At 36.3% G+C, this 23,980-nt stretch overlaps 2 protein-coding genes across 3 annotated transcripts; both read right to left on the bottom strand.

Moving 5' to 3' along the window:
- Positions 1 to 3,411: 3,411 nt before the first annotated feature.
- On the bottom strand, positions 3,412 to 7,683 carry LOC134675618 (thyrostimulin beta-5 subunit-like). Of its 2 annotated transcripts, XM_063534027.1 has the most exons (5): positions 6,835 to 7,683; positions 6,015 to 6,209; positions 5,453 to 5,611; positions 3,509 to 3,623; positions 3,412 to 3,466 (listed from the first exon to the last, which is right to left on the bottom strand). In XM_063534027.1, exons 1-4 carry the CDS (start codon positions 6,883 to 6,885, stop codon positions 3,525 to 3,527), a joined length of 504 nt encoding a protein of 167 aa, XP_063390097.1. In that variant the 5' UTR covers positions 6,886 to 7,683; the 3' UTR covers positions 3,412 to 3,466; positions 3,509 to 3,524. The 2 variants fall into 2 exon arrangements, with proteins under 2 accessions (XP_063390097.1, XP_063390049.1); XM_063533979.1 differs by having other exon boundaries at positions 3,412 to 3,623.
- A 108-nt stretch (positions 7,684 to 7,791) lies between these two features.
- On the bottom strand, positions 7,792 to 9,817 carry LOC134675550 (lipase 3-like). Its single transcript, XM_063533865.1, has one exon. The coding sequence runs from the start codon at positions 9,783 to 9,785 to the stop codon at positions 8,580 to 8,582; it is 1,206 nt and encodes a 401-aa protein (XP_063389935.1). The 5' UTR covers positions 9,786 to 9,817; the 3' UTR covers positions 7,792 to 8,579.
- Positions 9,818 to 23,980: the final 14,163 nt, after the last annotated feature.

Here is a 23,980-nt window from a genome sequence, read left to right as displayed (position 1 = left end):
CTGAAAACCATAGACTTAATAATATATAAAGACGGTGTCTCAGCGAGCTGTCACTGTTGCCACTTTTGTTTAGTGTACGATTAACAATGAGGCCCACGTTGCTGTAGCCATGTCGATAAAGTCATATCGATAAACTATCGACATTTCTTGCAATTTTAATTTTACTTCAAAGGCTTAACGATACCTAAAATGACCAAAAACGCTTTTATTCTTTATTGTGGTTATCAGATTACAATTTTATAGTCACGCCCCAGCAGGGAACCAAGGGAAAGTTCAGATATTTAATTAAAATACATAAATACCTCCTAAAATAGGTGTTCCGCAATAATTGAATTATATTATTATATTATAATATATTCATTATCCATTAGCATTTCAATTATGTTTATGTTTAACGAAGATATTGAAGCTTCAATTAATCGCTATTTCGTTCGGCTGTGTAGCGTTTATCGATATATAACATGATTAAAATCGACTTTTTACATCCCTAAAAGAGCACACATATACGCTTTTACTCACACGTATACAGACTGGGCGCATCAAGAAAGGCAACACTTGATTTGAAGTCCACCTTGTCAACAGTATGGTTGTCCTTTTTTGACAAACGGCATTTTTAACGAGCGAGGAGAGAGAAATGATACTAGTTGCTGCGCCTTGAAAGAGAACAGAAAACGTTGGACCCTTGCTGAAAACGATAGATAAGGCAACAATTCCAATGACGGCTAACAAAAATGTTACCACATCCAATTATTAAATGGCCGACATTATACAACTAACACACTATCGCACCGCACCAAGGTCATTGAGGGACGCACCCATAAGTAAGAGGAAGAAAGCGATATCTCTTTCTCCCTCTTACTTATGGGTGCGTCCCTCAATGACCTTGGTGCGGTGCGATAGTGTGTTAGCTACTTTAGATTGACGATAGATTAGATTAATAAACAAATGAAAATTTATAGAATTAAGTAAATACAAATCAGTATCACTTAAAAAATAAGTAGGTATTCTTTTGTTATTGTCGTTTAGCTTCATAAATCTGTCTCGCCAGTGGCGCAGCTTATAAGGCTAGTTGCGTTTGTGTTATAAAACTCATTGCTATTTTTCACTGGTAGGAGCAAAGAATTGGGAGTTACTGTTGTTCTTTGAAAACTCTTTGTCACTTTGACTAGGTATTACTCTAGGACCTAGGTATATATTCCACCTTATTCCTACTAATATTACAAATGCGAAAGTAACTGTCTATCAGTCTGTATATTATGTTTTTACGCTTAAACCACTAAACCTATTTTATGAAATTTGGTATATATATACAGGGTGTCCCACGGCTATGCCACATGGAGGGAAAGTACCCTAAATATTGTAGATGGAACATTTTACTGAAAGAAGACATTATTTTAATTTAAAAAACAATTTAAACTGCATACATAGATTTTTAAATAATTACACGGTGGAACCGGGAATCGAACCCGCCACACGAGAAAAAAAATCATCTGTAGCTTTATCATACCGATCGAAAGGCTTGATCATAAGGATTATTTTTTGCTAAAGAACATAGTGTCAGAAACAAAAGGAAGACCCTGAATTTTAACATTTGATGTGAAATTTAGCGAAATAATCAAAAGAGTGCGGCTTTGTATTCAACAGAATGAGACTACATTTTGAGCATTTGATAAATTAAATTGATTAATTTTGAATTAAAAATGTTAAAATTCATGGGCTTCCTTTTATTTCCGACACTATGTTATTTAGCAAAAAATAATCCTTATGATCAAGCCTTTTGATCGGTATGATAAAGCTACAGGGTGATTTTTTTTCTCGTGCGGCGGGTTCGATTCCCGGTTCAACCATGTAATTATTTAAAAATCTATGAATGCAAATTAAATTGTTTTTTAAATTAAAATAATGTCTTCTTTCAGTAAAATGTTCCATCTACAATATTTAGGGTACTTTCCCTCCATGTGGCATAGCCGTGGGACGCCCCGTAGAGGTATAGTTATAGCTTGAGGCCCAGGGAAGCACATGAGTAGGTTATGTTGTATCAATATCAATCATCTTGATCATTCCAGGCAGGTGAAGTGGTGGGGAAAATCGATAATGATAATCCATGCGCGAATTGAATGATTGCTATTAGCATTATCCAGGCGCTATGCCTACTATAGCTGCTGTCACTAATTCCACGCAGACGAAGTCGCGGGCAAAAGCTAGTCTTATATATGAAAAAGTCTGACCTATTATTTGTTTAACTATGTCATTTTTTCGCCAAAAGTTGATTAAATTACAATTTTTACGGAAGTTGACTTCCAAAAATTAACTCGCAAGCAAATTACTTAAATTGTACCTGTTTTGTTAAAAAACTTGTATAATAAATAAAAGATCAATGTTGTTCACCCACCTTTATTTAACCTAAAGGTGATACCCGGGCCTGCTTATTTAAAAATATATGAGGTCAATGCCCAATCTATATGCATAGAAAAAATAAAAGATCATTGACCTTATGGTTTTTTTTCTTTGTATGGACTTGAGGGAACCTTATGGTTACGATATGTGTTTTTTTACTGGTTTTGATTAAGAGTCATATAGATTTAGACCAAGATAAGTCTGCAACGATTTGATAGCAGACGCAGTGCAAGTGTTATTTTAAACATAAACCTTCTATGAAATTATGTCGTTTAAAACTAACACTTGCACAGTCTGTGCTGTCATAATCGCTGCCGAGTTGGCCTGGTCTGACTCTATCGGTAGGTATTAGTAAGACTGAGAGACAAAATGCAAGCAATGCGAATAACTGTCTCGGTCTTTCCATATCTCGGGATCATGGGGTGCCGGACCTTTGGGAGGCTTGCGTGGGGCCGAAGCCAACAGCGCAGAGGTCCTTCAATTATTATTGTATTCCGTAGGACTAGCCGTATTCAGTACCGTCTTTACCATGGGCACACGGTCATCGCCAGGGGGCCCCGAAGGACAGACAGTAACAGTATATTTGATTACCCATAATAAATAGAAGATATAGTAGAAAATGTTAGTTTAAGTAGCTTTCTTTACTTTCCAAAAGGGCCCCAAATTCTTATATGCCCCAGGGCCCCAGCACAGTTTAAGACGGCCCTGGCCGTATTAGTTCCATAGTAGCAAGTACGAGAGTGCTAGCAGCTAGAGGATCAAGGAACAGCCATAAAGGAAAAAGATGATCATCGAAGCTTGATCAGTGTTAACGTTTAGGTACTTATAGTTTGTCAAAGGATTGTCTCATTTAAATCATAGACAGAGAGAATCGTACTATCTTTGTCTTACACTAGTACTAGCACCCAAAAGAAAACGATGAGTATAGTTTTCCTGGTTCTTACTGACTGACAAATTGGTTTGATCAACTATATTTCTCATTTCATACGGTTAGGGCTGGGAAGAACAAATAAAAAAAATATTTTTCTTAAAACTGTTTACTTAACATAACTTGCGATGTAACTCGGTCCTTGTACGCGTTAGTGTTATCCCTCCTCCTCGGTCCTTGTACCATGTACGTGTCAGTGTTATTCCTCCTCCTCTATCTCCTCCTTGAGGACCAGGCCGCCGAGGAGGCTGGAGTCGGGCGGCAGCCACTCGCAGCTCGTGTCTTCTGACGAACATACCTGGAAATTGACGGGTAATAAATGTAAATATTATCCTCACACAGTTATTGGACAATGGGGTTGTTGTCAAAGGTTGTTAATAGATGGCGTCAGCATAGATTTTAAAAGTCTTTAGAGTTATTCTACCCACGGACCCACGTGACCCACGGAACACAATAGACGGTGCAAGTTGGGGTTTAGGCCGACCGAAAAGGAGATGGCGGGACGACTTGGACGTATTCTACCCCAAATGGTGGGAAAATGCCGACGACGGGGTCGAGTGGAGAAAACGAGGGGAGGTCTTTGCCCAGCAGTGGGACACCAAAGTAGGCTAATAAAATAAAATAAAATAAAGTTTTATTCTATGCCTAACTTTAGAAATTGGCGTACCTACAGACTTAGTAATGCGGTTTTCTCACGATCTTTAGCCGAAAAGCAACTAGTAGTTAAAACCACACGATATTTCGTACACATATGTTCCGAGAAACTCATTAATAAGCCGGACTTCGATTCGAATTCATAACAGCTCTAGTTGGCATACGAAATGGTGAAATACAAATTACCGTGAATATTACGTGTCAAGGATATGAGTTGATATGAGTAATTCGCGGCCCTGATCGTACTCGGCCTGAAAAGGCCGGGGCTTCTGAGAAAGCCCGAAACTTAGAGGTAATTCTGCAATAATTTTCAATAGCGCACGCAGTCAAAGTGTTGTACGCTTATTATACGTAATAATTTCATAGAAGTTCGACGTTTAAAATAACACTGGCACGGCGTGTGCTATCAAAATTGTTTCGAACTTGACTATCTCGGTATGATTATCTTGGTCTGAAAATGCCGACGACGGGGTCGAGTGGAGAAAACGAGGGGAGGTCTTTGGCAATGGCATCATGGCACTTCGTTATAAGTAGTGTCGTCAGTGTCAACCAGTGTCAACTACATAGCTACGAAGTTGTTAGATATAATTGATATAAAGTATTAAATCGTTTACTTATGACACTTAAAGTACTTAAACATGCACATTATATACATACATCTGTTAAGCTGTCAGTGTTTTATTACTTTACTTATCTATTTTAAGATATAGAGATGACTGAGTGTACTTTGTTTGTACCGCTCAGTTAGCTTTGTGGCAAATGATTAAATAATTATGCCACTTTAAGTAAAGAACAAACTGGCAGCATAAATGATCTAACTTTAAAGTACCTACAATAAGTAGGTTTATTACTAAATTACCTTGGACAATGTCGTCTATAAATACTCACCATTTGCATATTGTTTTGATACCATTTGAGTACCCTTATCACAGTTTGAGTACCCTCCTTAGACTTGTTATAGTTGACGAAATATAGTTTGCACCGATTGGTCATAAAACTTTATCTTAAGATCCCGTGATTACGGAGACGTGAGCGAGGGGCCGCTTTGCTCAAGCTTATATTAGTCTGTATCTTTAGGTATTTAAATAAAAGTAAACAAACAATTTGTACAATTTCGGGTAGTTATAACATTTATTGGTGAACCGACCAATTACAAAACCGCCTGGATCATTAAATGACCGTCATGACTTTAACCTACATTATTTGATCGCTTAATGTTTACATCTACCTACCCTCAACTAGCTTCAGGGGCCATTTGAGGGTAGATTTTGTTTACTTTTATTTAAATACCTAAAGATACAGAGTTATAGCTATGCCACTGGAAGAAGAGATACACACTGATACAGACACAGGCTGGGACAGAACAGTAAGTACCTACTGTTCTGTCTCAGCGTGTGCGTTCAAATTGTAGCAGTACTGTGCTGCTGCTTCTGCCCCACTGCTCTGCCATCGTGTGAACCGGGCAATACACACCTGGCACTTGCAGCTGGTGGCCTCGATGTAGTGGTAGGTGTCGGTGCCGGGCTCCACGCCGGGGTCGCAGTGTCTCAGCTTGACAGAGGCGTGCTTGCGCTCCTCGTGGCCGCAGACTTGGTGGTGCGAATCCTTGTATGGGAAGCGCCAGTCAGAAATCTGTGAAAGAAATAGCGTGTAGGTATTGTAGACCAATGGGTGTGATTAAAAGGTTTTGTGATACTTTACCTATCATTTTCTAAAAAAAAAATCTTAAAATGTGTTGCTGGTAAAATTAGTGCATTATCTTTCTTCCCCTCCGTTTTCTGGTTGCATCCTAATAAAGTTCGGGGTCCGGCTGACATTTAGCCGAATTTAGAACTATATAAACATTACTATGGATGGAATCGATTAAGATGAACGTTGGTGTAGGACGTACATTTATCCCCAGTAAAACTTTATCTTGACGTCTCAGCACCTTCGGCCAGTGACGTCCGTTTGCATGACTATGTGTGTGCTGGCACAGCTTGCACGATCCTCGACGCACGCCACTGCCATACAAAGCACCATAGCTGCCACTCACCTCGTAGGACAGACAGTATCCCCAGCAGGACTGTATCTTGACGTCGTCCCAGCACCGACGTCCAGTAAAGTCCGTCTGCATGGCCTTGTGTATGTGTTTGCGTAGTCTACAGCGCGCCCGCGCAGCATCGACGCACAGTACTGCCACGCAGAATAGCACCATGGCCACTGACGTCGCACTACGCTTTGATGACATCTTTGATGAAATTAAAAAGTTTGAAAACTTCCGATACTTAGAAGTAGCTGATTATATCTTAACATCTAAACAACAACGACAATGTGTTCTTGGACAACAATGTCCAAAAAAATCAATCAAAAAATTATACGGACTTCATACAGACACAAGTGGAAATTAAAAATTTGGAGTTTATCAAAAAGGCAAGCGGCCACAATAGACACCGTACACATCGGATGTCATATCAGGTGCTCGATGAGAGCCCATTTTCTTGTATGTCCTAACGTTATTCTTCGATCGATAAGCTTATTATTCGATCAGCTGGGTCATGATTTTTCCAAAGGAGGCAAGAGATCTCATAGTTTCTTCCTTCCTATTATGCACTAGCAATACTAGCATGTTCAGAAATGGTGTCACTGCACAATGTCAAGAGTTTATATCTGAAGATGAGAAAAGTCAATAAAACAAAAACAGTAGTTAATAATCCCATTACATTGATCGCAGTGGAAACTAAGTAATCCTAACTAAGTACCACCATCACTGAATTTGTATTTAATATATTATATTTTGTCCGATGAGTACGGTGAAACCAATTGTCGCTTACCTCAATGCGGAACTACTTCTAGATGTAAACAATGATCCGAACCTTATCAGCTCCTCGGCTCCAAACGATGTGACTTACTTCCTCACGAAACATCTTTATAAAGCTCCCTGAGGACGTCAAGACATTTCTGCCGCGCGAGTTCACAGGGCGACAATGGTGTACGATACATTAGCTCCACGACGGTTGCGCCATTAAATCCCAGATAAAAATACTATTCTGCGAATAAATTTGAATATTTTCTTTAATTCACGACTAGTTATGTGTTATGGTGTAATGTCGTACTCGACATCCTAAATTCCATGAACGAGCAAGTTCTTAGCTCTTGCGAGCCAGACCTAACTGGCGCAGTCAGTAGATTCGCCTTAAAACAAAGTTTTCAATTTCAGCGCATCACACACGAGCTGATTCTTTTCCGAAATTTAGAGCCTGAATCTCTATTGTCACTTAATAAATTAATTATTATATCGTCTATGGCTGCTAGCACCTGTGTTAAATAAATAAATTTCTAAAAAAAGTGTAGTGTGTGCGGCACTTTATCTCTAATTTCATAAGTTTTTCAGAATAAGGAATCGCAGTAACATATTCAACAATGGTGCATACGATGCACTCGACCACTTACTTCCATGTGCCAAGTGCAGTTGGAACATTCCATGAAGAACCCAACTTCATGTTTGACGAAAGGTATGAACATCAACGCATTTTTAGCAACGAAATTAGTACCTTACCTACCAGACATATTTACTGAACTCCACTGATAAACAGTCGTTATATATACGCCCGGATCTAGTAGGTAATAAGGATATTATAGCAAACTAACAAGACAGGATTCGTTACTCTTGAAATCGGCAACTATTTTCTCTTTAGCCTAATAACGTAAAATATAAAAGCTTAAGGACCGGTCGTGACCGTTAAGAAGGTCACTCGGGCTCCCAGAAGCAATGAACTGCCGACCGACAGAACAAGTTTTTCGTACGAGCATGTTATTAAAACAAAAGGAAGTTTTATCAAACTATAGGTAGTTTATTTTGTTGAATTGCAATCTTTAGAAAATTTGCGAGTAATAAACATACATTTCGTATTTTTGATTTTATCATACTAAATATTTGGCACAATTCATATATGGCGTACCTGTACTCTAGGTAATAAATAACTTATTTAACAACTTATAAATCAATGAAAAAAAATCTCCTACTTCCAAAAGTTCCGTTATATAGAGCTTAATATTTGTCTTTAAATTACTAGTGTACATATACAGGGTGATTTCTGGGTCGTGATCCAGAACCACTTTTTCTGACTCTGTAAATAATCCACATTATCATATGGTAGTATTTGATTAAAAGATAATTACTTTAATTATTCTTATTTTTCAAGTAAAATTAATGTAAATACGCTGTATTGTATTGTATTGTATTGACATACGCTGTATGGAAAGCGACAAGACGTCACATTGAGTAGGGTCACCAAATTGTATGCAAACATTTTTTTCCTACTTGTCATCTGGATAATAATCATCATTATTGGTGATAAACAATAATTAACAATATAATTAGGCTCATCGTTGGTTTCTGTATGATGTCTGGCTCTCTTGCTCCACGACCCCGAAATCACCCTATATATTATGTGATTCGCATATAGCGCTCTTAACGTACTCGTACTTAGTATCTACAATGTCTCCAAATTACGATTATTGTTATACTTAAATTTTCCATACCCTTAAATTTCTAGACAGAAGAAACAGCCATTAGACATAGTAAGAAGAAAATTATAGACCCAAATAGAACTTTTGTTCAATCATATTGCAATAAATATTTACGGATATCCTGAAATATCATAATATTAGTATTTTGACTATAGGCCATGTCTAAGTGAGTCCAATACTTGTCTTTCACTGGTATCGATTCTATAACGTTCGGTAGCTTACTCTTCAACCACTGCACATCCTTCACGTCCACTATACCATCGTTTTTACCGTAAATCAACACCACCGGGACACTCACCGCTCTCAAATCATATTCAGGGGGACGATCACTTCCGTACAGCTTTCTGTTTTTCTCTCTACCATAATTGTATTTAGTAAATGCCGGATCCAGCATACTTTGGCCGTAACGAGCCATGTTCTGTGTGGAGGTACCCGCTAACACATGTTTGTACAAAGTTTTTAAAGTGTTCCTCGAGATAGACCGTGAATGAGGTGCGTCTAACATACTCAAAACCCACTCGCAGAAGCTGGAAGCTTGATCGTTTTGACATAAATTACTAAAAAATTCATACGTCGGCAATCTTCTCGCGAACAACTCCCAAATGCCGAGTGATTGCAGAAAATGTTTTTGGTCCTGAATAATGAGCGGTACCGTTCTGAACACTACAGATTTCGTGTTGAACTGTCTGGTAGCAGGCGCCAGAGCGATCATTAACTTCGCTTGATTACAATAGCCAGGCCTTTCTGAGCACATGATGAAGAATGTGCCGGCTCCTTGAGAATATCCGATGTAGTTGAGCTGCTTCACGCCGGTGTTTCTTAAAACGTACTCGATTAATCCGGGGATGTCGTAAAGTCCGATTTCGTCGACGGAGAACTGCCAGAAGCGGCTTTTACCGGGGTCGAGGTGGAGATGTTCACGGGAGTAGTACGTGCCTCGGACGTTGCCGACCCAAGTGTCGAAGCAGGAGTCCGAAAGAAGGAAGGCGAGGCCGGCCTCGGGCCCGGCATCCAACCAGCAGTCCGCGCTGAGCAGCAGCCCATGCATCAGCAGCACCGGTGTTCGCCGCCGCGGCTCCATACATTTCGCACCTTTAGTTAACCGAAAAAGCTTCAGCAAGTAACCATCTTCAGTAGCCACTGTATGCTCTTCAGACTCATATCCGTATGCAGTTGCAGTTTCCGTGAAATTTAAATTTAAATTGAGTTTATTTGAACTGGTCACTCGATGTCCGGAGTTGTAGGATGCTATTAATAAGAGCACCAATAACCCGTCGGACCTTAGCGGGCACATTGTCGGAACTGCGACGATCGAGCCTGTGGAGATTATTATAAAAACAATACTTTGAGTTCCTGTGCCAGTCAGAAAGAACATCATATATAGGTACTCGAATTGCATTATTGTGAATTGAATTATTAAATATTATTTTATGGTGAGATTATTAACACACCGGGAATTGGATTAATAAAAAACCTAGTTATATTTAATTATATTATGCACTGTATTCACTCGTGTCATGTACCTTTTCACAATTTTGTGCGTTGTCTGTTCGGACCTACAATTGACTGGTAGAGGTTAACCATTGGTCATTAAATCTCTTATTTAAAATGTTTAAATAAATAAATAATACGTTTTTTTATTGAAATGAATTTATTTATATCGTCGAGTAGATGGCCTTACTTTTTGACATTTAACAAATTTAACACATATCAGTGAAAAAATAAAGATCAAAGTCAAATGGCGTTTTACAAGTTTGTATCGAAAGAACAAATGATATGACTGTACTGAATGTACTGACTACAGAATAATTTACTTTGACAATATTCCTCAAGTCTAAATTCTCTTAGCTGGTACATACAGTAATCTCATACATCCCAAAAAATATATAAATCTGGTTTCTATGCGATAGGTAGAGTATTCTCAAGCTAATTGGATATCCCTTCGGCAAAACGCAAAGTACGTGTTCGATCGCAGCTCGAGTTATTAACGCAGAAATGTTACTCGCCTTGCGATTACATTCAATGTCTTTTGTTTTACCCCATTATTTATTAAATAATGGTTTAATATTAACATGTGGCTTTTTAATTAATCGGAACAATCAAAACACATCGTTATTTTATGTAGGTATCATTTAATTCGCTCGCGGAGCAAATGTTAGGTACCTATTGGGATGCAAATGTCAGAACTCACTATAATAAATGGTAGTTAATGATTATAATATAAAAAATATACCGGCTCTGATATGTAGTTACACGTTACACTCTTGTTACTGATAAAAGTATATGTTATACCTTTAAACGACCAACACTTGAAAATATTTTGATGTAATTTGATATATGGGGGCTTTCGTGGACGAAAAATCGATCTAGCGAGGTCTTATCTCTGGGGGAAAACGCGCATTTTTGAGTTTTTATATGTTTTCCGAGCAATGCTCGGTGTCCCAGATTCCCAGATATTATAATTTATAATATATGTTACGTACCTAAATGTTCATGCCAAGTTTTATGTAATTTAATCATGTCGCTTCAAAATGAGAGAGCGTAACTTCGATTGTATGGGAGCGGCTTTTTCGCCGCAGGTGCGTGTGACCCTTAACATTAACTCTTCAAAACTTTCTGTAGTTAGCGGCAAATTAATATATTTTTATAACATATCGACGCGTAGTATGCATAAAAAAAAGATATTTAATACTCGTACACAATGTATAAATACAGGATTGAAATAACTCAACGTCACTCAACGAATCAGTCGATTAAAATAGACTCTATGACTTTGCTATATTGTATACGATACGATCTTGAAAGATGCCTTATTAAATGTAATTATTGTAATTTACGGTTAAATAGGGCGCTACTACGTCTATTATAGGAAGAATACTGTATAGTAACTTAATATATTGTTCAATATTATTATTATAGAGATAACGCCCTTGAGCCTCATTTCTTACGTAGTTGTAGAGTTGACTCTATTATTTGACTGATTATGAGCTTTATTGCAAAAATATAAAGTATATCAATGGTCTGTTAAATGTGCTGCTATCATGTGTCATTTTCGCACTTGTTAGACGATAACGAGGCGACCATCTCTGTAGGTAGGTGTAGAAGGGTACGTAGCTAACGTGCAATCGTTAACGCTCCGTAGCGAACGATACGATATGTAACTGTTCTGTCACTGTCGCACTAGTGTGGACTAGTGATAGACAGAGATGACTACGATTAGATTACGATACGCTACGGAGCGTTAAGGATTGGCACGTTGGCTACGGGCCCAGGACCGTCGCGACAAAACGCCACACGACTGAGCGCAGTGGTGATTCTACATGCGATTTTGACACTCATGAATTGGCCCTATTCGTAGGGCTCGTAAGGCCCGACTCTTTGAAGTAATAAGTAAGTCAATGACTTTTAGAGATATTGAGGAAAAACGTCAAAACCCATAACGCGATCGTGAAATCTTCAGTCGCAAGATTCCCGCGACGCACCTAATCTTTTGTTTCTTTCTAAATTCCTGGCTTTACTTCCCCTCTTAAGATAGACTTGTTACTTAACGCCTAATTTTAATTCCTTGTGATAAAATGGCAAAGTCCCGGTCAAGGTACATTGCACTCACCTCGGCATTCGATTGCTTTGCGGCGGCCATGGCCACGACCACCTTTCTATCGGTATTCGCGTAGCTTTTTTCCGGCATTAATGAGATCGTCCAGCAATTAATACAAGGTGGGTGGGCAATGACATACACAATTAATACTTTTAAGGTGGGTAATAGATTGAAAAACTAAAAGCGTTACGACTTTTACAAATATAATAAAACAGCAGGAGATTCGGTTCGAATCCTGGTTTGGATGGTTTCTATGTACAGTCAGTAGCAGAAGTTGCACTATACATTGTTGTTGTATCATCACCCACACTGTTGACTGTACCTTACCTACATACATCGGTGGACCTTATGCCCTTTGTAATAATTATACCTAAGGTCCACCAATGTACATATAGGAGTGTTGCAGTTTGTATGTGCTGTAGTCTTTCTCCAGAGTTCAATACATATACAGTACCTAATGTACCTATATTATTAAGTCTTCCGCATTTTCTCCTCAAAGTCGATGCTCCTTTAGGTGATAAAAGATTCCTTTATTTTTTTTTAATTTAAAAATTCGAATATGTCTCCCGTTTTGGGAAACCATTTAAATATTTGAACGTATGTACACAGATTTAGTAGTGTGAAATACGCGATTAAGATAAAAATAAGAGTGATTTATACACAACAGGCAAAAGAACTTAAAATAAGGAGATTCAAGTTTAGCCAAAAAAGTCGTTAAGGGCGCTGGCGCAGAACAAATTGGCTCGTTCGGGGAGGAGGCGCTGCGGTCGGGAGCTTACAGACTACCCCTTATAGTTCGTGTTGTTTTAGCATTAGAAAAAAGGTAAACAATCTTGATGTGTCTTTTAATTGAAAAACACGTTTTAAAAATAGATCACGGCAAATATGTAACAAATAAGGATCTAATACGATCATTTAGATAGTTTATTAATTTCTATTAGTAATACCACTGTATATATATATATCTTGTCTCTTTTGCTTTCATAAGTAGTTGCTGATTTTTAAAAAGCGTTTTTCAATTAAAAGACATGTTAAGGTCGCTTATCTTCTTTCTAATGCTAAAAAACGAACTATACACACACTCCGTACTGCCATCGTTATTTAGTGCTCACTCCATACATAGATAAAAACCCATTTAAAATAAGTTTTAAGCGAGTTTGAAATACTTATAAACAATTTATTGTATTTGGTATAATATTTGTCAGTTGTGTATATAATGTTTTTTTTGTAACCCCTTTGATTTATACATATGTTTTTTGTTTCTTAATACTTATAAAGCAAGTACCATTAGCAATTAGTATAATTTAAAATATTTAAATCAAAATACATACGTATTTAAAAAAAATGTTTGTCCTGTTTTGTCAATAAACATTGTAGTTTATTATTTATTATCCTTATTCGTTAGTTAACTATTGTCGGGACACATTTTCTGGCCTGTCTAACTGTAGGTGATCTGGGTGAGTCTCAGTCAGATAACTTGCCGAGCACGGGAGAGAAGGCTCAGGAATAATCAGGATGTAACTAATATAGCATAAGTCACACACTCCAATTCACCGTCATAATAAAGTCAATGAATAAAATAAGACCATAGGAAATGAACCGGTAATAAGCGCCTTCTCCCCTCCCTACCTTTAATCATTGAAAAAATTAAAAATAATTAGAGCAATCAAATTTCACATTTGAAAACGCCGCAGTGAACTGTTCCATATTTAATGTTTCCTTGACGGCTGATCGGTGATCACGTGGTGCTTTCCATAGAAAATGAAGCGCCGGAAGCTCCGGCCCGGCCCCGGCCCTGTCTAGCGTCTTATCCTTAATTGTTACGGCTTTAGAAGTAAAGATAGAAATATCATCTACGCCTAAGAACAAGGACCATACTAAGAACTCTATTCACTCAAGCTCGCTCGGCAGCGGGAATGCCAGATAAATTCTAACTTGTACTAATTACTACGCGCCTCCCGTATCTTCTTGTTAACCCTTATCTTGGCAAGGCTCAAAATATCTTAAATATAAACATTTTTTTAGTTTTTTGGCACCTATTGAGCATACTAGACTAATAAAAAATTAGAAAAAAAATCCAGGATTTTCCAGTTTCGGAAAATCATATGTATCATATTTGATACAATGCCAATAACTCGACAAAATAGTTACCTACGTTTTAGAAGAAAAATGAAGATTTTAATAAAAATATAACATGTAATGCAACAGAAATTAGCATTTACTGCTAATTAAACGCAATCTAAAGCATCAGATGACTATTAAACCTGTAAAAATAAATTATATCTACGAATACCTGATCACATGGGCGGAAAATTAGATCCCTTAAAGTTTCAAAAAAGTCGTCAGCAAAAAGTTGAGTAAAATATGAAAAGTAAACAAATAATTAAAAGTAAAAAAAATATATATTTTTTTTTACTTTGGGGCCATTTTTGCCATACACATATTTTTCCGTGCTATGGGCTACGGCGTAGCAATAATGCTACAGCGTACGAATATATAGTTAAATAACATCTAGTACTTAAAAAAATCAAAGTTTAATAACTAAATAATACGACAACTAATATTAAATATTTGAAGCATGTTTTGTAGCCTCACAACAATAAAAAAATAAAAAAATTATGTAAAAATATTTTGACGATAACTTGGCAATGTATTAAATGTAATACAATCCTTTCGATATGTACATTTCTGAGTTCTTGGCAGTGTATCAAATATAATACATAACAGTTTCATGTAAGGTTCTGTGCATTAAATGTTTTTAAATTCGAAGGCATTGTAAATATGTATGCATATAGAGACAGTAAAGATATCAAAATGTAGATTATGGAAAAATATATACTAACATAAGAAATAAATGCAAAACTTCCAGTACGAACCGAAATCTATTGTTTCCGCGGCGCCATGTTGATTATTACTGATTAATTTACAGTGACACTCGTGTCAATTATTTTTTTCTATAAGTAAGGAGGGTAGCTCGACATATTGATGGCAGAATTATTGTGTTAGGTAATAAAGTGAACCTGCTAGATTTTTTTAAGTTCCATGTATCACGGGTGTTACGATGCCAAGATAAGGGTTAAGGAGTGGCGCCGCAACACCGTGCCGACTTGCCGAAAATATAATTTGAATTTGACTGAGGTTGGGGAGACAGGGCCCGATTTCATTGCATTTTCATAGCCAGGTCAAGTGTGATAACTGATAAGAAAGAGGTGCATAGTTTAATTTAATTTAATACTATATGTTGATAATTTTACATACGAAAGGCAAAAAGTAAACTACTTGCTGTCACCAATTATTGCACTGAGGAATATAAAATCTTTATTTGCATTACCATAGTACGGATGTTTCTTAAATACATGGATCCTGAAAAGGGTGTAGCAAAAATTGGTGGTTCACAATTTCACAGTTTTGGTTACTATTACAGAATATTACTACTGACTTATACTTAGGTTCGATATTATAATACTTATTTAATTTATTTTCAACTACAGAAGCATAAAAATATACAAAAATAAAAGTATTAACTAAATAATTAAACTAAACATTAAAATTAAAACTCTTAAACTGTAACAACTATATACACATATTTACAGATGAACCATATGACCATGGCAAAGAGGAACAATAATTAAATTACCGTCGATTCACTCTAATTTCTTTCTATAGCCACCATTAATTCCGCAATCCATAGAAAATTAGCAAAACGCAAGTGTGAGTCATTAGCACACGCGAGGCGGGCGCGAATTCTGGCCATTCGTCATCCACTGCAATTTATAAGGCATTGTGTGCGCCATATTTGTTTGTGCCCTTACCGGCCTCGGCCAACGGGGGATATTGTTAGTGTTGCTTACAGAGCTTAGAAGTTGGACCTTAGACCAACCAGTAGATGTATGTAGATGTAGTGTAGGGACGCCTGGCCGGGAGCAGGCGGGCTGTCGATCGCGTGTCGCGTTCATTCAGCCCAGTTCCCTGGAGGTGGAAACCAGTAAGACAATGAGCTAAAAATCTATAACTATTATGTCAATAAGAAATTAATCTATATATATAAATGCAAGTGTCCTGACTGACTGACTGATTCATCAACGCAGAGCCGAAACTACAAAAGCCAGAAAGTTGAAATTTGCACACCAGATGGCATTTATAAAGTGTACAAGAGATAAGAAGCGATTTTGAGAAATTCAACCCCTAAGGGGGTTAAAAAGGGGATGAAAGTTAGTATGGGGTTAAAGTTTTCTTTTAAGCTAGGAATTTGAAACTTCGTAAAAAGGTATATTATTAAAATACAAGAAAACTAATTTCAGCGTTTTTGAAAATTCATCCCCTAAGGTGGTGAAAAAGGGGTTGAAAGTTTGTATGGACATCAAAAAAATTTTCAAGTGGTGGACTTGAATCTTTGTATTTAGAGATATTATTAGAAGACAGGAAAAGTAATTTCAGCGTTTTGTAAAATTCATCCCCTAACAGGGTTAAAAAGGGGTTGAAAATTTTAATCCATTACAAATGCTTTGAAACTTCGTAGAAAGGCATAATAGCCGATTACAAAAAAAAGTGATTGCAACGTTTTTGGAAATTCAACCCCTAAGGGGGTTAAAAAGGGGATGAAAGTTCGTCTTCGGGTGCAAATTTATTTTAAGTTAGGAACTTGAAACTTTGTAAATAAGTATCAAATTCAAAGACAAGAAAACTAATTTCAGCGTTTTAGAAAATTCATCCCCCAAGGTGGTGAAAAAGGGGTTGAAAGTTTGTATGGATATCAAAAAAATTTTCGAGCGCGGGACTTGAATCTTTGTATTTGGGGATATTATTAGAAGACAATAAAAGTAATTTCAGCGTTTTGTAAAATTCATCCCCTAACAGGGTTAAAAAGGGGATGAAAGTTTGTATGGGGTTAAAGTTTTCTTTTGAGCTACGAATTTGAAACTTCGTTAAAAGATATATTATTAAAATACAAGAAAACTAATTTCAGCGTCTTTGAAAATTCAACCCCTAAGGTGGTGAAAAAGGGGTTGAAAGTTTGTATGGATATCAAACATTTTTTCGAGTGTGGGACTTGAATCTTTGTATTTAGAGATATTATTAGAAGACAGGAAAAGTAATTTCAGCGTTTTGTAAAATTCATCCCCTAACAGGGTTAAAAAGGGGTTGAAAGTTTGAATCCATTACAAATGCTTTGAAACTTCGTAGAAAGGCATAATAGCCGATTACAAAAAAAAGTGATTGCAACGTTTTTTGGAAATTCAATCCCTTCATTCCCAAAAAGGGGATGAAAATTCGTCTTGGGGTGTAAATTTAATTTTAAGCTAGGACCTTTAACTTTTTGGAAAAAAGGTAATAAATTAAAAAAAAACATGAAAACTAATTCAAGCATTTTTGCAAATCATCCCCCAAGGTGGTGAGAAAGGGGTTGAAAGTTTGTATGGAGATCAGATATTTTGTGAGTGCGGAATGCGGAACTTGAATCTTTGTATAAGGGCATAGGTTACCTACCTATTATGAGATTACAAGAAAAGTAATTTTAGCAACCAACATCAAAATCCACATGACTTAAAACTTCATACAACTTGCTAAAAAAGAAAAGTATTTAGTTTCAAGATTGCTTGGATATGAAAATTATAGGTACTAAAGATGTAAAATGTTGAAGATAAGATTCCACGCGGACGAAGTCGCGGGCAACAGCTAGTTTAGATATGTATGTATTTTGGTGTTGGGTTATATTATATAACATATTGTTGTCTTCTTAAATGGCGCAGTTGGTAGGATATATGATATGACTTTATCCTTTCACAGGGAACGAAGCTTTATTCGGCAGATGTTCGCGTGGTGGCAAGAAATGTAGGCTAAACTAATTACTCATTAAGACGTATACCTGTAAAAATATGATCAAGGACGGCGTGGAACCATGTTGATAAAAGCAAAGTGAACTATTGGGTGCGAAGCATAATATAAAAGTGTGAATTTTTAAATTGTTGCGCTATTTTGGTGAAGCATTACGGATGACTCACGTTAGACCGGGCCGTGTCCGGGCCGGATCTTCCGGCGCTTAATTTTCTATGGAAAGCATCACGTGATCACCTGTCATAGAAAAGTAAGCGTCGAAAGCTCCGGCCCGGACACGGCCCAGTCGACCCGGGTAAACGTGAGTCAATCCCTTATTCAATTAGGTCAAACACATTTTAGAAAAACGTCACTTCCATGGACAATACGATAAAAGTTAACGACTCTGGTACATAAGATACCTCGTACATCCCGTTTTTCTAATCTGAGTCTCAAGTACCTACAGAAAAAATGTATCCCGCCTGTACTATTCGATTAAGCATACTAATAAAAAATGTGTGACCCAATTGTTTTCCATCTTGCATGTAGGCGTGGTGGGGCAGACCACATACCAAGTTAGTTTGAGCTTCTATATTTATACACTTTAAGAAGTGGTTCGCGTGAGTCGATCGCTCTGTTTCGCTCGCTCTGCGGGAATACTTCCCATTTATTCTATACAACTGGAACACCCTTAAGAAATCGTACTTAATCGTGTTGTGACAAAAAAATTACAGTTCCTTAAAGTTTGCATAGAGTTGGATTTGAGGTTTGCTATTATGTATTATGCTGATTGGAGACTCTGCAGCGGACGTAGACGTTACGTCGTGCATTCGGTAATTAAAAAAGACCGCCTAGCCAATGTTTCTTTAAATAATATAGCAGTAATTAAATAACAAAAAACAAAAAAGTCTCGTCTAATTGCTACGTTTTTATTTGGACAATTAAGCTAACTGCTGTTATTACCGCAGTTTTATTTAATTGCAGTACTTTTTTCTGTCGCAAAGCGAAGCTCCCTAATGAGAGAGGCGAGGTATTTGGCATTCATAAAACATTTGGTTTTTTATTATTTTAACTAGTTAATAGTCTTAAGACGCACATTTGATATCGACTGTACTCATATCATATTTATACATGACGAGCGGCAAATTTCAGATTTAAAAGTGCAATCCTGAGCCATGTGAAGATTTCAACTGACTTTGAAACAAACAACCCATCGTACTGCAAGGATATAGTGTGTTATCATCAGGCGTTGTCCATATCTCAGACGAAAAACCTAAACCTATGTAAAATAATAAATATATTGTGTATATTTAACTCAAATTATTTATGTATTTTAATTATGGCTTCAAAGGCCCAAAGTGTAGTGTACTTCATCCACCAGCGTCGAAAACAAATTAAACACATTGAATAGCATTTCCACACTAGCAGACAAAGTAATCCTTTCCAGGCCGTTAAAGTGAATAACAATAAAGTGAATTAGGTAGCTTTGCTTGCGCTTGCGCAACCGTGTCATGATCAATTTGCAGTGCATTACGCTTATGGTAATGCATGGTCCAAAACCAGCCTCCACGGACCTAAAGTTCTAAACAAACGCGTTTTATATGGACTTGTGAAAGTTCTGGATGACAAGGGTAGGTAGATGTTAGGTGCCTTGTGGAGACCGTGAAATTTGTAGTGTTAAATGTTTTGTGAGCATTGTAATTTTTTATGATTAATTTATACATTTTGTGGGATGCTTAACTAATAATTCTAATAAATAGTGTGAAGAATTGTCAGCCTGATTCGGCAATGTTGTATGAATATCTGTTGCTAGCAGCACCACTTATTTAAATTTATAACGCGATATATGTACTTACGCATGCAATTATGAGATATTTGAAATACAATGATTAATTTACGACAACACCAATAAATAAAAATTTTAAACTATAAAAGTTAAAACCCAAATCTAATTTATATACTTACTTGAGTAAAACTATGCTGTATGCGTATTTTAACGCATGTTGAAAAAATAATTATAGATCGACTTAGAGATAAGAGAGATCTTTATTTGCATACCATAGTACAGATGTTATATACATGGACCCTGGAAAGGGTGTAGCAAAAATTGATGGTTAACAATTTCATAGTATTGGTTTACTACTGACTTATACTTACGTTCGATACTTATACATTTTCTAAATTGCACTTCTCTTTAAAGTAATACTTATACATTTCTAAATTGCACTTTTAAGTTTAACAGCCTCTTCTAATGAATACTTGAATCTTATTACCTATAGACAAGGATTTCTACATTATGTTATAAGTACCTACTTATTACTTTTTGTATTAATATAAAATATGTTATAATATAATACAATTATATTTATATTATATGCTAAGTTACTATTTATTTATTACATTACATAGTATCATCCTCCATAAATTCGGCTATTGAGTAGTAACATTTATCCATCAGCATAGTTTTAAGGCGGATTATGAAGTTGGGGTCTGTTTTTAAATAAGTGGGGATTTTATTATAAACATTTATGGCTCTGTAGTATGGACCGTTCTTGTATATTTCTAATTTAGGCTCCGGGAGTTCTATGTAGTGTTGACGTCGAGGGTTTTGACAGAATTGGAATAAATGTAGGTTTTTGCGGACAAATGTTGCTACTTCCAAAATGTACAGAGAGGGGAGGGTCAGTAAGTTAAGATCTTTGAAGTGTGGTCTACTTATCGATGACCAAGAAAGTAATCTCTTGATATCTTGCCATGACTAGAGCATTTGAGGCTTACTCTTATTTCTGTTAAAGGGTCAAACAGAAAACTGCATTTTTACATTTACAACAACTCATACGTATGTATCAGTAACAAACGGCACATATATGTGAATGTTGATAGCATATTCTCAATCATCCCGATACCGTACCGGCTCTGCTAAACGACTCCCTTAATGGTATTTTAATTAATTATTAATTAGAGCTCAATACACGTTGATCTGCGTTCCGGCATATGAAAGGTTAATCACGTCACTTACTTACTGTTCCTGTATTAAGTACCCCGTAAGAAAACTATTGTTACATATATACTAATGTTTTGTTTAATATGTCAATTTCAAAATTTAAATATTATATTGTCTTAATATCATTCCAATTAGCTGACCAAGGGCGGGTTTAAATTCAGCAAGCTGTACCCGCACCCTTTTCATTACTTACACAATTTGTTGCATAATGTTTAGATAAATACTTACCTACTTACTCCATTTACCTAAGATGGACTAATTACCTACCTAACTATTATATATTATACCTAAGAACTGATGTAAAAAGTAATGAAATAAATGTATTTGTATTTGTATTTTGTATTTGTATTTGTAAGACGAAGGTGGACGACCGCTTCTACATACCTACAAACTTTAGTCTCCATTTTCCTCTCTAGATGCTGAACGGAAAATTTTTTTCACAATTTGATGTGCCTTCTTAATATTAACCATAGATATGTTCCTTGCATTTTCTCGATTATTTAGGGTTCCGTAGTCAACTAGGAATCTTTATAGATAGTATGCCATTTCTGTCTGTTGGCATGGATATATAAATCAGGATTGTAGCAAAAAGCAGGATTGTAGTGGAAATCCGTGACCTCTCCAGAAAATAGGCGTAAGTATGTAATATGTTTATAAATTAATCACGTCAACAAAGTGGTATTATTGAGTTAGGAGCGAAAACATATTGCGTGTCTTGAGAAGCTACTAGCTCTTATAGAGGAAAATGGGGACTACACTTGTATAGAGAAGCGATGGTACTTTCCTCTTAAACGTTTCGCACATCGTACCGTCAAATATTCGAAGTTTCATTGAAAACTGGCCTTTACAGGTTCACAAGGGTGTTAGGAAGGCTGGCGGGTGCCAATATTGGCAATATTGGCTCGAGATGGCGCGTCTAGAATTCCTCAGACGTCGTTGCGTTGGTTTCGGGCACGGAGGATAGTTTCCGGCAAAGAATGAACATGCAAGACATGTTATAAAATAAATAAAATATATCAGGTACAAAGACATTTACAGATATACTTACCTACTCCTTTGTAGTGAGGCGAAAAATGTAAACATATCTTCGACTGTACCAGAATTAGTTGCCGTATGCTTGTGTGGTTTAAATAAATCTTTATCGAAAATTTTAATACGAACCAACTCCATGTGAATTGGTAACCTACTTCATCATAAGTATCCTCCTAATATGACAGCAAATCATTAAGTACCTATAGCTTTTAAAAAAGACTTTTTTTACAGATAGATGAAACTTAATTAAGAGTTTGTAAAAAGTAAATAAGTAACCGAAAAATATCATAAGAGCCTAATTTTTGGCTTTGAAGTATACATCCAAAATCTGCATTTAACTTTTGCTACAAACACGTAACAATAAAATAGCTGTAAATTATTACCTACCATATTATTACAGTAAAATATTACCTATACCATACCACTTAAATACTTTAATTACAAGACAGCACTAAACACTAACTGTCGTGTTTCAATAGCCGATCTTCATTTATTCACGAAAGTTAGTTGTTGTAGTGTAGGTAAATATAATAATAGGTAATGAAAACATGGGCCGATAATAACCAATAATTACCAACTAAATACTGGCATTTACCAAGTTTCTTTAAAGAACCGAATAAACTGAAGCTGGCGACTATAATATTATCTAGTGAAGTACATTTCATTTATTATGGGGAAACTCAAGTATGTATGTACTTACCAGTAGCGATTTTCTAACTCTACCCAGGAAGAAATTTAATTGTTGGTTTTATGATGTCTTACATTACTATAATATTAACGATGTTATATAGTTATATACGATACAAGTGCGGAAAGTAGGCAATTTGCAACGACAGGCGATAATTTAACATGACCGAAGGGTTTATTTTACGAGTTGCGAATTACCTATTCGCACGTGTAGCTACCTCAAGCTACCTATCGTAAATAACTATTCTCCCCGAATAATGGGAAAGGAGTGGAAGAAGTGAAGACTAAAGGGGTATCCAGACGGGACTGACGAAATCAATCGATTTGTTCAGGAAAATAATTGGTCAATCTCATCTAGCGTCCACACGTACGCAAATTAAATCGCCAATTTGCATTCTACTATGAAAATTGGCATTTTTGTATCCGCACCTGCTGATGTGATCGGGGAATCAAATTGGTATTTGCGTCCGCACGGCCCTGTTTGATCGGAAAATATCATCAGGTTGGCGAAAAATTGTCTCGTCTGGATACAACTTAAAAATCAAGCGATTTGAAACCTCTGTAATCCCGTCAACGGCCGGTTCTTTGTCCGTCCGGATTAGCGAGGTTTTACTGTATGTATTATTTAGGTAGTAATTGAATTAAGTACTAGTTTACGTTAATTATCGCTTATCCCAAACATGTAAACATTCCTAATACATACTATAACATTTTGTTATTTATAAAAACTCATTTATTTACATACAATATACAGGGCGTCCCACGGCGATGCCACATGGAGGGAAAGTACCTTAAATATCATAGATAGCATATTTTGCTGAAAGAAGACTTCATTTTATTTTTAAAACTTAGTAAAGTTGCATTCATACTTTTTTAATTTTTTTTGAAAAAAAATGTATGGAAAAAAATTATCGCGTCATTGGAGGAAAAGTACCTTAATTATTGTAAATGAACATCTTACTGAAAGAAGACATTATTTAGATTTAAAAAAACAAGTTGAATTGCATTTTACATAATTTCATGGTTAAACCGGGAATCGAACCCGCTACACGAGAAAAAAAAATACCTTGTACCAAAACAATAATTCTCACATTGAAGCCTTTCGATCGGTATGACAAGGCTACAAGGTATTTTTTTTCTCGTGTAGCGGGTTCGATTCCCGGTTTAACCATGAAATTATTTAAAATGCAATTCAACTTGTTTTTTTAAATCGAAATAATGTCTTCTTTCAGTAAGATGTTCATTTACAATAATTAAGGTACTTTTCCTCCAATGACGCGATAATTTTTTTTCCATACATTTTTTTTCAAAAAAAATTAAAAAAGTATGAATGCAATTTAACTAAGTTTTAAAA

The sequence above is a fragment of the Cydia fagiglandana genome, chromosome 1, assembly GCF_963556715.1.
Source record: "Cydia fagiglandana chromosome 1, ilCydFagi1.1, whole genome shotgun sequence".
Classification (NCBI taxonomy): Eukaryota; Metazoa; Arthropoda; class Insecta; order Lepidoptera; family Tortricidae; genus Cydia; species Cydia fagiglandana.
The sequence above is the reverse complement of the archived record's forward strand: the minus strand, read 5'-3'. Positions and strand labels throughout refer to the sequence as shown.

Coding starts and splice junctions, on each gene's coding strand:
- LOC134675618 (XM_063533979.1), bottom strand. CDS start 6,885: ATGTTTCGTGAGGAAGTAAGTCACATCGTTTGGAGCCGAGGAGCTGAT. Junction 6,210..6,834: donor GGAGCCGAGGAGCTGATAAG/GTTCGGATCATT, acceptor ATTTCATCAAAG/ATGTCATCAAAGCGTAGTGC. Junction 3,624..5,452: donor CCACCAGCTGCAAGTGCCAG/GTGTGTATTGCC, acceptor GTCAATTTCCAG/GTATGTTCGTCAGAAGACAC.
- LOC134675550 (XM_063533865.1), bottom strand. CDS start 9,785: ATGTGCCCGCTAAGGTCCGACGGGTTATTGGTGCTCTTATTAATAGCA.